This window comes from Hylobates moloch, unplaced genomic scaffold, assembly GCF_009828535.3.
Source record: "Hylobates moloch isolate HMO894 unplaced genomic scaffold, HMol_V3 SCAFFOLD_1, whole genome shotgun sequence".
Classification (NCBI taxonomy): Eukaryota; Metazoa; Chordata; class Mammalia; order Primates; family Hylobatidae; genus Hylobates; species Hylobates moloch.
In genome coordinates, this window is record NW_026652276.1 from 222,263,488 (window position 1) to 222,277,230 (window position 13,743).

The following is a 13,743-nucleotide window of genomic DNA, read 5'->3' on the forward strand; positions in this document are numbered from 1 at the left end:
ACTCTATTGCCCAAGCTCGTCTTGAACTCCTGGCCTCAAGCGATCCTTCCACTTTGGCCTCCCAAAGTCCTGGGATTACAGGCTGAGCCACAGCACTTAGACCGATTTCTGATTTTGATAAACTCTGTCTAGTGCTGGAAACTGTCCTTTGAATAAAAAAGGATTTGGGAATAAAGGAGTCTAGGAAAATCTGCTCTAACTGTCCCTTTTTGGGGGAGTCACAATGTATATTAAAAACTCTTGAAGTCCTGCAATAAGGAAGCCGTTTATACTTTGTTTAACCCAATTTCTCCTAAATACGTTGGGCCATCACATGGCAATCCCATCTCACCACTTGTAAAGTGATGGGTGGAGCGAGTTCCCACATTTCAATTCTTCCTCAGCCACCCTGTCAGCACCAGGTGCCCAGGTGCCGTTGTGAGTAGTTTAGGGCCTTGCCTTTGCCCTGGGTGCTTCATCCTTTCTCAGCATCTTTGCTCTCTAGGCATCCTCTGTAGCTGAGGGGCCCTCCCTCTGGAGGAAGGGGATCTGGGATCTCAGCCCTTCAGACTTATTTTGAAGAGCTTTAACGATGGGTGTCCAGGAGAACAATATTTGATCCAAAGGAATGACTCTGTAATGGAGATATAAAGTACGACAGCATTTGTTTACGGAAGATAATTTTAGATGGGTTGAAGTTAGGTCCCAGCACTGCCTCTAAAACCACTCTGCCTAGAAGGGCCCTGCTTAATATATATTACCCTTGAGTGATAGACTTCTTTGACAAGCACTTAGGAAGCCCTGGATTGCCGAGAGCTGATACATGTGGGAGAAAAACTGCCTGCTGGCATTGCTGTAGGTATGACCAGACTTCAGAATTCAGTGTCACTGCACGCAGTTTCTGTGCCATCTCTGGCACCCTCCCTTCCTTGGTCTCTGTTTCCGTACATCAGAACTCTTGCTCCACCAGCCTTCTGGGGCTACTGTGTGTGAAAATTTATACTTGATAGACATAGATCTGTGTTTATAGCATGATGCAAACATTTCAGTAATATTATTTCTGAGTTCCTGTGTTCATGTCCCCTTAAAGTAGTCTTAGGACAGCAACTGATAAGAATAACTAATATTTATTGAGCTCTTACTATGTGCAGGGACCAGACTTAGTACTTGATGTGAATTGTCATGCTATGCTTGGGTCTTAGAAAACTTGAGATGGAGAAAAAGTAATGGAAGAGTCTCTTCCCACTGATGCTTCTCCATGTCTCCCTTTGCCACCAGGGACCTCTAGGAAGGAAGAATGTGCTAGCATTTGACTAAGTGGAAGCTAGAGTGATGTATTTGGAAGTGGAAGAGCGAGGGGAGATGTGAGAGGAAGAGCCCTGGAGAAAGAGAGGAATGAGCTGGATGTTTTGTCTGCCTTTCCAACCTGGCCTCTGTCTTCTGTACCTGCTCTGAGCTCTGACCTACCCTCCGGCTTCTAGTTTGGGTTGTGCTACTGGGAGGCACTGACGGGAGATTGAAGGTTGGAGCAGTGAGAGGTCGGGTGTTTCCTCCCTGCCACCTCACCGCAGGTTGGCTGTGACTGTCCGCCAAAGGCTGCATCATCTCTGTCCATATGGCCACCCTTGCCAGGTCCTGGTGACCGCTTCCCCTTCTCTGCCCCTCCAGGCCTTGGGGTCATACCAGCTGCTTCTGTTGCCAGCCCTGGGTCCTTTGCACCATCCTTCACTGGTCTCTTCCTACTCTGTGTTTAGCTTTGTAAATTGCCCTCCCTGTTTTGCTGTTAATGTAGTAAGGACATTTAACATGAGATCTACTCTCTTAACAGATTTTCGAGTGTATAATAGTATTATTAACTATAGGCACAAGGTTATACAGCAGATCTCTTATTTATCTTGCACAACTGAAATTTGTATCTGTTGAATGGCATCTCCCCATTTCTCCCACTCTCCAGCCCCTGGCAACTACCATTCCCCTCTCTGTTTCTATGAGTTTGACTGGTTTAGAGAATTCATATAAGTGGAATCATGCAGTATTTGCCCTTCTATGACTGGCTTATTCACTTAGCGTAATGTCTAGGTTAACCTATGGTCGTCGCATGCAGCAAGCTTCCCTTCTTTTTAAAGACCGATTATGTGGCATTGTAGGGATGCAATATTGGATATCGCATGGATACACCTTTCCCTTATCCTTCATCTGCTGATAGACATTTAGGTTGCTTGTATGTTTTGGCTATCGTGAATAATGCTGCAATGAACACAGGAGTGCAGGTATCTATTTGAGATAGTGATTTCAATTGTTTTGGATATATGCCCAAGAGTAAGATTGCTAGATCATTCGTAATTTTTTGAGGAACCACCATACTGAGCCCCACAGTGGCTGCACTGATTTACATTCCCACCAATAGCATGCAAGGGTTTCGCTTTCTCCGCCTCCTCGCCAATATGATGTATTTATTTGTTTATTTTGATAATAGCCATCCTAACAGGCATGAGGTGATATCCCCTTGTGGTTTCAACTTGCATTTCCCTGGTGATTAGTGATCTTGGGCATCTTTCCCTGTTGGCCATTTGAATGCCATTGCCTTTGGAGAAATGTCTGTTCAAATCCTTTCCCCATTTTTTAATCAGGTTGTTCTTTTGCTGTTGGGTTAAATTGTCCTTTTTTGAAACTCTCCTTAATTACCTGTGGCTTGCTATGACCCTGATATATGGGCAGGAGGGGTTACTAGCTCAGAAGGCAGAGCATGACTGAGGGTTTAAAGTGTCCCACCAGGCCAGGGTTGGTGGTTCACGCCTGTACTCCTAGCACTTTGGGAGGCAGAGGTGGAAGGATCTCTTAAGCACAGGAATCTGAGACCAGCCTGAGCAATATAGTGAGACCCCATCTCTACAAAACATAAGAAAAGGCAAGGTGTGGTGGCTCATGCCTGTAATCCCAGCAATTTAGGAGACTGAGGTGGGCAGATCGCTTGAGCCTAAGAGTTTGAGACCCGCCTGGGCAATATAGTGAGATCCTGTCTCTACTAAAAAAAAAAAAAATTAACTGGACATGGTGGCATGTGCCTGTAGTCCCAGCTATTGCAGAGGCTGAGGTGGGAGAATCACTTGAGCCCAGGAGCTCCAGGCTGTAGTAAGCTATGATTATGCCACTGCATTCCAGCCTGGGTGACATAGTGAGACCCAGTCTCTTTTAAATAAATAAATAAGTCTCCCACAGGGGCCACAGGAAGGAGCCACGGATGGGATCTCAACCAGCCAGTCCTCCCCCACCTGAGGCTTCTAGAGGGAGAACGGAGACTCTGGGCTGGGATGCAGGAGTTTGGTGAAGAAGGGCTTGTCCTTCCTTCCAGGTAGCCCCTCTGCATTGTGTGCTGCAGGAAAACCTGTTTGTATTAGGCAGCCCACATTCTGGGCCTACTTATTTGGTGCCCAGATGGTTCCTGTATTTACAAAAGCCCAGCACACTGACAGGACCTGCAGACACATGGATAAATATTTTGCTTTTCTTTTTAGGCAATATTTGAATCTTTCAAATTTAATTGCTGTCAGAGACAGGATGCTTGTAATCCCCCAGGCAAAGCAAATAGTGAGGGCCTGCAGCGGGGCTGTGGTGGCTGCTCTAGGCAGGCTCCCCAGCCAGTCACCTGCAGTGCCTGTGGGTTGGCTTCTTGCTCTTGCTGAATGTCAAGGGCCTCTTCCCTCTCTGGCTGGCTGGGCTGCGGTTGGAGGAGGTTAAAGGAGCTGGCTCCAGCCTGCCTGGAACCAGTGGCAACTTGTTGAGTTTCTGTTGAGGCTGAGAGAATCTGACCTGAGCTAAGAAATCAGGTACTTTCCTCACACAAGAGGGAGTCACCAATCTGGCCGTTCCCAGTGGGACCTGGTTTTGTGTCCCAAGGCTGGGTCTTGGAGGTGTTTTGTTGAATCTTGAAATTATTGTAGGTAGGGCTGCTGCTAGCTCGTAAGGCAGCATTGTGCAAGTGAGACAAAGGCAGACCTTCTGGCAGGGGCAGCCCCCAACACCCCCCAGCAGGGTGCAAGGTTTGGCCAGCAGAGCAGCAGCTGGGTTTCAGTGCCCAGGTATCCCTGGGAAGTGCCCTTGTGCAGGACACAACCTGCCCAACTGCACATGTCCAAGGCATGATGGTATTCTTGTTACAACCTTCTACCCTTTATATCTTCCTTTCCTCTTTCTTTGATTCCTTTTTTCTCCCCCAAAACCATTGACCTAGTTGCCCTGGGCCTACATTTACCAAGTACATTGAGACACTGTTCTGTGATCACATGCCATTTTCTTCTACCTCACTGTGATTAATAAGCCTCTGCTTGTATTGTCCAGGCAGGGAAGAGGCGTTTGCTATAGACTCAGAGTTCTGCAGCAATCACCTCCTTTAATTCATTAGATTCTAATTTGCCTCAATTATTTTAATTCCTTGCATGTAATAAAAGCAGTTGGATTCTTTGCCCACTGCAGTCTTACAAAGAATACCTCGTATTATTCATTTCTTTCCTCAAAGCACATGTTATTGGTGCTTACTTTGTGCTAGGGGCTGGGTAGATAAAGATGAATGAATAAGACAACATCCCTGCCCTTGAGAAACTCATAATCTAATCGGGGAGTGAGGCATGTAAACAGATAAATCACAGTGCAGGAGTGTGTTTGCTGCAGGAAGGACAGAAACAGGGAAGCTGCTGGTGGAATGCCTGCTGCTGGGGTGCAATCTAGATGCAAGGAAGACTTTGCTGAGAAACTGCCATTTGAGCCATCTCTTAGGATGAGTAGATGTTTACTCATCCTAAGGGAAAGAAAGGCAGGAAGGAGAATAGATGCTAAGTCAGGAGTGAATATGGCATATTCAGGGTAAGGTGGGGGGTTCACCTGGCTGGAGCCTGGGGTATGTGAAGGTTGAGGCCTGAAGGGAGCTGGGAGTTTATGCCTGAGGAGTGTAGGGTTTATACTGTGTGTAAAGAGGCCAACAGAGGGCCTGTGACTAGGGTGTGACATTATCACATTTTCCTTTATAGCATACACTCCACGTGGGAGGGTGGCCTGGTAGAGGAGGCTCTCTGGTTAGACAGTCCTGGGTTTTAATCTTGGCACTGCTACCTCCTTGGGTGAGTCATTTAATCTCCTCATGCCTCCACTTTCCCATTAAAAACTAGGGATGAGGGGCCGGATGCTGTGGCTCATGCCTGTAATCCCAGCACTTTGGGAGGCTGAGGCGGGCGGATCACCTGAGGTCGGGAGTTCGAGACCAGCCTGACCAACCTGGAGAAACCCCATCTCTACCAAAAATACAAAATTAGCTGGATGTGGTGGCACATGCTTGTAATCCCAGCTACTCAGGGGCTGAGGCAGGAGAATTGCTTGAACCCGGGAGGCAGAGGTTGCGGTGAGCCGAGATCGCGCTGTTGCACTCCAGCCTGGGCAACAAGAGCAAAACTCTCTCTCAATCAATCAATCAGTAAAAATTAAAAAAATAGGGATGAGGATGGTAATGCCTACTTAATTTGGTTGTAGAATGGATTAAATGATTAAATGAGATGATATCCATAACAGAGTTTCCCGCTGGTGGAATAAGTCCAGAACCCATAAATAGGTTCCAGGTGTGGTGGAAACCCTGGCTCCTTCAGTGCCCTAGGAGCCTGGACAGAGCCATGGGCAGCCTCATCCGTTCACTCCAGGGTGCCTTGTAAACATCTTCTGTGTGTGCACCATAGCATAAGTAAAGTTGGAAACCAGTGGTCTACAGAGCCTTGGTGAGTCCCTCCTATCTCATAAGTCCTTAAACAATGTGGTTGTTGACTGTATCAGGACAACTACTACAGGAGGAGGGGAGACAGAGAGTAGGTGCTGGACTCTAGGGACATTTCTGAAGTAGACCTGGCAGAATTTGGTGACCAGCTGGATGTCAGGAAGGCGGGGCGCCCTTGAAGAGGAGGCAGCATTCGCAATGACTGCAGGATTTATGATGTAGACTGGATGGGAGGTGATGCTATTAATGGAAATTGTTATGGAAATTAGAGCGTGTGGGGTTGGAGGTGTGAATGTGAATGGAGGAAGTGGAGACTGGCTGGTAGACTCCTTTTTCAACAAGTTTTGCAAGTTAAGGACGGAGGATGACAGGATGAAGGTATGAGGAGGAGGTGTGCTTAGTGGGAATGCTGGGAACATGTGAGAGGCTTCAGGATGCTTGTGGGCTAAAGGAAAAGAGGCAGAAAAGTTGAAAAATGGAAGATGCAGGAAGAGTGCATACTACTCTCTAGAACCTGCCTCTTGGACAGCGTCAGTCTCATGGGAGGAGCGTCTGCCAATTACAGGCAACTGGGCAGTTGTCCAGATATGATTTACAATAAGGCATCGGTTTCATGAGGCACTGTCTAAATTATTGCACTTCACCAATTGCAGTTTCCCTGCTGACAATGGGCCAGGGGGTCAAACAATTCAATCATGTGCCACCACTTATAAATTGAAAATCAGTGGGGTGCAAAATGGATTACCATCAAAATCCATTCAGGTGCAAAACCAAATTTAAAACCCCCTAACCTTTAAAAATCACCCCTTTCCTGATTCTTCACAATGCTCTGACATTGAGTCTTTATATCCCCCAGATGAACAAGCGTCAATAGATATGGCTGTGAGAAACCAAAAGTAATGGGGGAAGAGCTCCCCGTCGTGCCTTCCTTTTGGAATTTGCAGACATAAAGGGTGGATTTATGCATTAATGCACTGGCAATTCTGTTAGTTTCTCCAAGGCAGTGGTTCTCAAACTTAAGTGTGTAATAAAATCCCTGGAGGGCTCATTTAAATTCAGATTGCCAGGCTCTACTTCCTAGTTTGACTCAGTAGGTCTGGGGTTGAGCCTGAGAAGTTGCATTTGTAGCAAGTTCCTATGGAATGCTGAGCTGATGTTGCCAGTCCTGGGACAACACTTTGAGAATCTCTGCCCTAAGATCTAAATTTGACAATCTAAGATCTATTTTGACAATCGACTAGTAAAGCATGCTTTGATTGGTGTTGAGTCTATTAATAAATCAAAATTTTGTTCAAGAAACCTGAAAAGAGACTAGTTCAAAGAGACATGGGGCTGGGCGCGGTGGCTTACGCTTGTGATCCCAGCACTTTGGGAGGCCGAGGCGGGCGGATCACGAGGTCAGGAGATCGAGACCACGGTGAAACCCCGTCTCTACTAAAACTACAAAAAAATTAGCCGGGCGTGTTGATGGGCGCCTGTAGTCCCAGCTACTCGGAGAGGCTGAGGCAGGAGAATGGCGTGAACCCGGGAGGCGGAGCTTGCAGTGAGCCGAGATTGTGCCACTGCACTCCAGCCTGGGCGACAGCGAGACTCCGTCTCAAAAAAAAAGAAAAAAGAGACACATGGATTGATCTGAGTGCTTTGTGTTCAGAGGTGAGGTTGGGAGGATGAGGATGGGAGGATAGAGGCCCCCACCCACCATTCCCGCAGCTCACCATTCCAGAAAATTGTGTGTGCTCAAAGCACAAATGATATCATTAAGGCTTAACAAATCCTGCTCTCTGCTGGTCCCTGGGTGGAAACTGTTGATGTCCTTTGATGCCAAACTTCCTCTCTTGACTTGAAAGTTGATTTTCTTGGGAATGTTAGACAATCTGCTATCAGCCTAAACATTGGTTCTTCGCACCTCTGCGTGATCCCAAAGACGTATTTTTCCATCTAAATCAATGCTATTTGATTGTAGTTCTACTCTCTTGCTCTTTGAGTTGAAGGTATTGTCTTTCTGTAGTTGTCACCAGGCCCAATATGAAATAAGTCTTCTTCTCCAGGATGGAAAAATTAATCCCAGAACTAGTCCAGATGTGGTTGCTCCTTCCTTAACATTTTGTTTCCTGTCTCTCTTTTCTAGGAGAAATTGAGCGATGCACGTACATCAAATACCACTACTCCTCAGCAACCATCCCCAGGAACCTCACTTTCAATATCACGAAGACCATCCGTCAGGATGAGTGGCATGCCCTACGTAAGTGCACCTGAGTCTCAGTGGCTGTGACTGTGCTGTGAGGTCCCCTTTGGAGGGATTGGAGGATTGGATGTGCCTCCTTCTGGGATCTGTGGATGGTCTCAGAACATTGAGATGGTTCCGTAAAGTGTCAGTATCTTTGGGTTAGAATTGCCTCAGTTGGTTTTGATTGCATAATAAATTTGGGGAGTTTGCTTCTAAAATTAAAGAAAGAACCAACCATCAAAACAACTAGCAATTAGACAGCCATCTTATTTCACTACCCTGGTAGGCATGTAAGATTTCACCTACCTGACTGAACCAACTCTTGGTATTTATTAATAATTCCAGCCTGTCTCCAAGTTGCTTGGAATATTATTGTGGTAACCTGTTAGTCCCTTGGGTTGCATTTGTAAAGGATGAGACCAGCTGGTGGTTGCAGGATGCATCACATTGGAGATTTTCATCTGGGTGGGTCACTAAGAAGTAGGATCTGGTCTTTAAAGCTACTGTTTACCTCAAATGATAGGTTTTGGAACCCTGGTTCATGTGCAATTCCTCAGCAAAGATCAGAATATCTGTGTGCATTGGTTAGGGCATTTCTTGGCCAGGGATCCTCAGAGACTTAAATGATAACGAGAGGGTTAGTTAATGAGCAAACAGAGTTTGTTGGCTATTTTTACTTTTCTGCTCCATTGGGATACATTGCCTGTCTGTGGCAGGAGAGCTCTCCTTCCTGCAGGCACAGTTCTTCAGGCTGACACATTCTTACTGTCAGCAAGTTCATGCAGCCTCTGCTGATTTGTCATGCATTCATAGTCCATCTTTTTTCACCAGATTTTGAAAGGTTAAGATTCTGTTTTCATCTATATGTGAAGGAGGATTCTTTTATTGTTTCCTGATAGTGAAGACCCCTTAATTGGTAAACTTTGAAGATAGTAGATCTCTAGGTGGAAAACATCTCTCTTCTCCTATAGGTGCTTCACCTATAGGTGCTTAGTTGTCTTTTTCGTTGGATTAGGTCCACCAGGTGTATTCTACTTTTGGGATTGGCTTTAATTAAACCACCACAGCTTGGGGTGGGAGTGAGAGGTGCAAGAGACAAGTAAAATTAAACAGAACAATCATTCATTGGTTTCAAGAAGTATATTGTGGCTGCGTGTCCAGATGATTGTCACTAAATACTCCTGGCCTGAAATGATAGAGCAGGTGCCAATGGATGAGACAGCATTCACCAGGCTGTTTCCCCTACAAGCTTTATCCATTACTAGAGACACTAAGCAGCACATGGGGATGGAGAGCTAATGTTCGAAGAGGATTCCCATGTGCTGGCATTGAGCTAAGCATACCACATATTTAATTTCAATGTTATATTTGCCTTAGAGACACTAGTCATCAGGGTTATTAATTTCCTTTTCAAGGTAGACATGTAAGGACTAAAATGTAGAAATATACAATAACTGCTTATTTCCCACAATGTATTGGTCTAATATAGTCCTTTCTTAGGAGCCTAAAAGGGATGTTCAAGATTGATAAGTCCTGCTGATTAACCATTGAAATCTAACTTAAGTTATGGGGGTCATAATAGGATTCAGAATCTAAGAAGGAAGAAATTATTGACATAGCAGCTTCAATTTAAATTAACTCAATTTAACCAAAGTTACTGTGTTTCTTTTTGTGTCAGTGAATACCGAGGCCACAGAGGGCTCTTTAAGGAGCTCAAGTTCAGGGGTGGAGGAGGGTGGGGGATGGGGAGAGACATTCATAATGCAAGTAATTACAAGGCAATGTGATAATTACAATATAGTAGAATTGCTTTAAGCAAGTAAGATAATTTGGAAATTTTTTAGCAAGAAGGAAAATTATTTTAGTGTAAATAGCACAGATACTCTTCAAGGGAAACCTGGTAGAACTCTTTTGACTGCACACACTGTAGATACCTGGAATTCAAAGAGATTACCTAGGGAGGCGTCACTGGAAACATGTCACGAGGCACTGGCAAAGACAGAGAGGAGAGGATAATGCCAAGGTTTGTGGGGTCTTCTTTGAGCCCTGCGTGTCTCCAGGTTCTTATTCCCAAACTGTAGTGCTGTAGGGTTCTGCAAAATCTAGTGTGCAGCCTATGCTGTGAATTGGGGTGACAGATCTATTTTTAACTGATAAAAGCCATCTCAACGATTGATATATGAAAAGGTTTCGGGCACTTGGTGTGGGTGAAGTTGAGGCCACCTTTTGGTGAGGGATTCATCTGCCTCTTTCACAAAGCTGCCTAATGGGCTGTTAAGCAGAGAGAGGGAACATTTGCCATTTCTGACATCGATGACAGTTATTTTTAGCCAGAGGGCAGGTGAGCATCTGTCACAACTGAATTTGGTACTAAGTGTAATTGGGAATGCTGGCAAGAGGGGAAGCATAGGAAGTGTCGATTTTAATTTTCAGAGGTCAGATATTGATGACATTACGTAGGAAGTAGGCATATAAGCCTCCTTTAAAATAAAGCAGAAATGGTTAAATATTAGCCAACTCCTGATCAAACACTGGAAATGAAAAAAATCACAGTCTGATTTCTTTATTTGGTTTGAGAGTCCTGCACTCTTTAAGTGGGATCAAATTAATTCTTTTCATCCTAGATTGGTTATCATCTTTATTATTATTATTTTTTTTTGAGATGGAGTCTCACTCTGTTGCCCAGGCTGGAGTGCAGTGGCACAATCTTGGCTCACTGAAACCTCTGCCTCCCAGGTTCATGCAATTCTCCTGCCTCAGCCTCCTGAGTAGCTGGGATTACAGGCGTGTGCCACCATGCCCAGCTAACTTCTGTATTTTTAGTAGAGACAGGGTTTGACCATGTTGGCCAGGCTGGTCTCGAATTCCTGACCTCAAGTGATCCACCTGCCTCAGCCTCCCAAAGTGCTGGGATTACAGGCGTGAGCCACCATGCCTGGTCTGGTTATCATTTTATAATTTGACCATAATATCTTGTATTCTGTAATTTTTCCTACTATATAGTTTTTGCCAAAGGAAAGAAATTTGATTTAATTTTGGATTTTAAATTACTTATTTTTTTCCTTTCCCTTCCTTCCTTCTTTCCCTTTTTCCTTCCTTCCTCCTTTTCTTTCCTTCCTTCCTTCCTTCCTTCCTTCCTTCCTTCCTTCCTTCCTTCCTTTCTTTTCTTTCTTTTCTTTCTTTTCTTTTGTCTTCTTCTGTTGCCCAGGCTGGAAGTAGCTGGGATTACAGGCATGTGCAACCATGCCTGGCTAATTTTTGTATTTTCAGTAGAGACTGGATTTCACCATGTTGGCCAGGCTGGTCTTGAACTCCTGGTCTCAAGTGATCCACCTGCATCAGCCTTTCAAAGTGCTGGGATTACAGGTATGAGCCACTGCGCCTGGCCTGAATTACATACTTTTCATCAGGAGTTTGCATGTGGCCTCATCATCAACCATTGATATAGAAATAAAATTTTCAAGTAGGAAATGGTGTGGGTGAAGTTGATTTGATTTGAAGTTGAGTTGAAGATAATTTGATTTGAAACTACATTGTGGTTTTTGAAAAGTTAAGCGTACCAAGGGGAGGCTTAAGTGCTGGTGTGTGCGCTCATACACCTTATGGTCGGGTGACTAGCAGGTGAAAGGATAGAAGATTCTGGAGGCTACTAGGCTTACAAATCTAATTGTAAAGAAAGAATAAACTCCATAGGAAATAAAGGCCAGAGGATGAAGCCTGTGTGTGTGTGTGTGGTGGGGAAGAGGGGTGGTCTTTGTGAATGAGGTTCAAATGCTGAGTTGTCCGGGTGAACTGGTGACCGGGTTCTCACTCTGGCTTTTTAGGTGATTGCTGGTGGGTACTGCGGGCACCTTTCTCCTTCTCACCCTGGGAAAAGGCAGAATTCCTTTTGGAGTTGGGATCTGTGTCCTTAGTCCACCCAGGCCTGGTGCAGCCTATCTGTCTTCCTACCCACCCACTGTCTGGCTTGAGGTCCCAGCAGCCCTGGGTGGGTTGCGGTGTGGTGCAGTGTCCTGGGGTGCAGCGTGAAGTGAGGTAGAACAGCATTTATCCTGCCTCTGTGGGCTCCCAGGGTGAGCTGCATGCCTGACCCAGATCCTCTGGCTGCCTCCAGGACACAGCGGGACAGGCAAGTGTCACTGGCCAGTGAGGAGGGGACAGGCAGCCGCAGGGGATGAGCTGGGCTGGTGCTGCTCTTGGGTGGGCACGTTTATGTTTTAAATATGACAGAATCCGATTGACAAGGTCAGGGGAAGTGGTGGCATTTTAAATGCAGCTGCTTCACTCTCTCACTAGACTATGTCCCTATATGCTTTTCATATCCCACAGTCTATGGTAGCATTGCTTGTTTGGAGAGTTCGGTGTCCTCGCACAACCCCCAGGAGCTCCTGAGGCCATCCCCAGCAGCTCTGCTCTTGTTCTCCCCGCCACAGGCATTGCCCTTTCAGCACAGGTGGGGCCTGGGCCTTTCCCAGTGGCACAACAAGGGGAGGTGGCTGATAGGGAGTGGGAGTCTGCAACAGGACCTGGGCAGCCAGGGTGGGCTATGACAGAGGAAGGAGGCTGAGGAAGCAGGGGATGGGAAGATGTCACTGAGAGGTGAGTGCATCTATCCCAGGAAGGAACTGGGATGGCATGGAACTGGGCCTTGGCTGCCCCAGGCAAGGACCCCAGGGAGGCTGGCAGAAGGCACAGCAGCAGAGCCTGCCTGAGGTTGCAGGGCAGACACCCATTGGAAGGTATTAGAAGTGGGTCTTCTTTGCCCCCTGATCTGCTGATCTGCTGGGCAGAGCCTCTGTGGGCAGCTGTTACTAAGGTTCCCTCAGGGTCAGATCCCTGAGACGTGGACTCACTGTGACGTGAGCTCAGATGCTCTCACTCTGCTTGGCGTTTTCAAGATGGAGATTTTTGCTCCCAGTGGCTTGCCTCTGGCAGCGAGAATCAGGGAGGTGGGGCTCTACTTTCCTGCAATCAGACGCTCTCTGTTATCTTTCGAGATGCTGAGAGCCAAGAAACTCAGAGGTGTTTTTTGAAGCTTTCTTCTGTCAGGACTGAGGGTTCAACTAATTAGATTGGCTAGTTACACGCACATTTCCAGCTGGCCACGGAGGGAAAGAGTGAGAGACGATTTCCCCTCCGAGACTTCCTTACTCCCTACCCCCAACCCCGCAGACACACAGACACAAGCTCACTCGTCGGCCCTGTGGCTGTTGCCTCAGGCAAGCTGAGCACATACCAGGACCAGGCAGAACAGGCTCCTCATCTACAGCATTGGGGGTCCTCGCCTTCACCAGCGCAGTGGATCCTTGCACCCCTGGGGCAGAGAACTTCAGTACCAAGGAGCCATCCTGAAGCAGGGTACAGCCTGGCTGGCAGAGGGAGGGAGAAGAGAGGAGAAGAGGAGGGAGGGAGCAGTGGGGATGGAAGAAGGGAGGCAGGAGACCAAGACTTTGTGGATGAGCAGGGACATTTTAGTGTCCATACCACTAGGAGGGACAAGAAGTAAAAATCCAGAACTGTCTCACTTACTGCAGACACGTGGATGACACACTTGGCTCCCTGTCCCCACGGCTCTTGATCTCTCACCGCTGCCTGTGGGTTGGCTCAGTCTTAGGTGACCAGCCCTGACCCTGGGCTGGTGTATGGTGGGAAGCCCAGCATGTCCTGGTGCTCTGGTGTGGATCTTGGGACAGGACTCTTAACTTATGTTTTGTGGCCAAGCCCAACCTGGCCCCCCACACCTGGACTCTCCCATGCTCTCTTCCTCACCCTCTCCCTTTCC

At 46.7% G+C, this 13,743-nt stretch overlaps 1 protein-coding gene across 1 annotated transcript in view; it reads left to right on the forward strand.

The window, feature by feature from the left end:
* TMEM178B (transmembrane protein 178B) overlaps nucleotides 1–13,743 on the forward strand; it is a 422,945-nt gene that overhangs the window by 131,872 nt on the left and 277,330 nt on the right. The window contains exon 2 of the mRNA XM_032761962.2: nucleotides 7,863–7,976. Coding sequence (XP_032617853.1) covers nucleotides 7,863–7,976 — 114 coding nt within the window. The remainder of the gene's footprint in view (nucleotides 1–7,862; nucleotides 7,977–13,743) is intronic.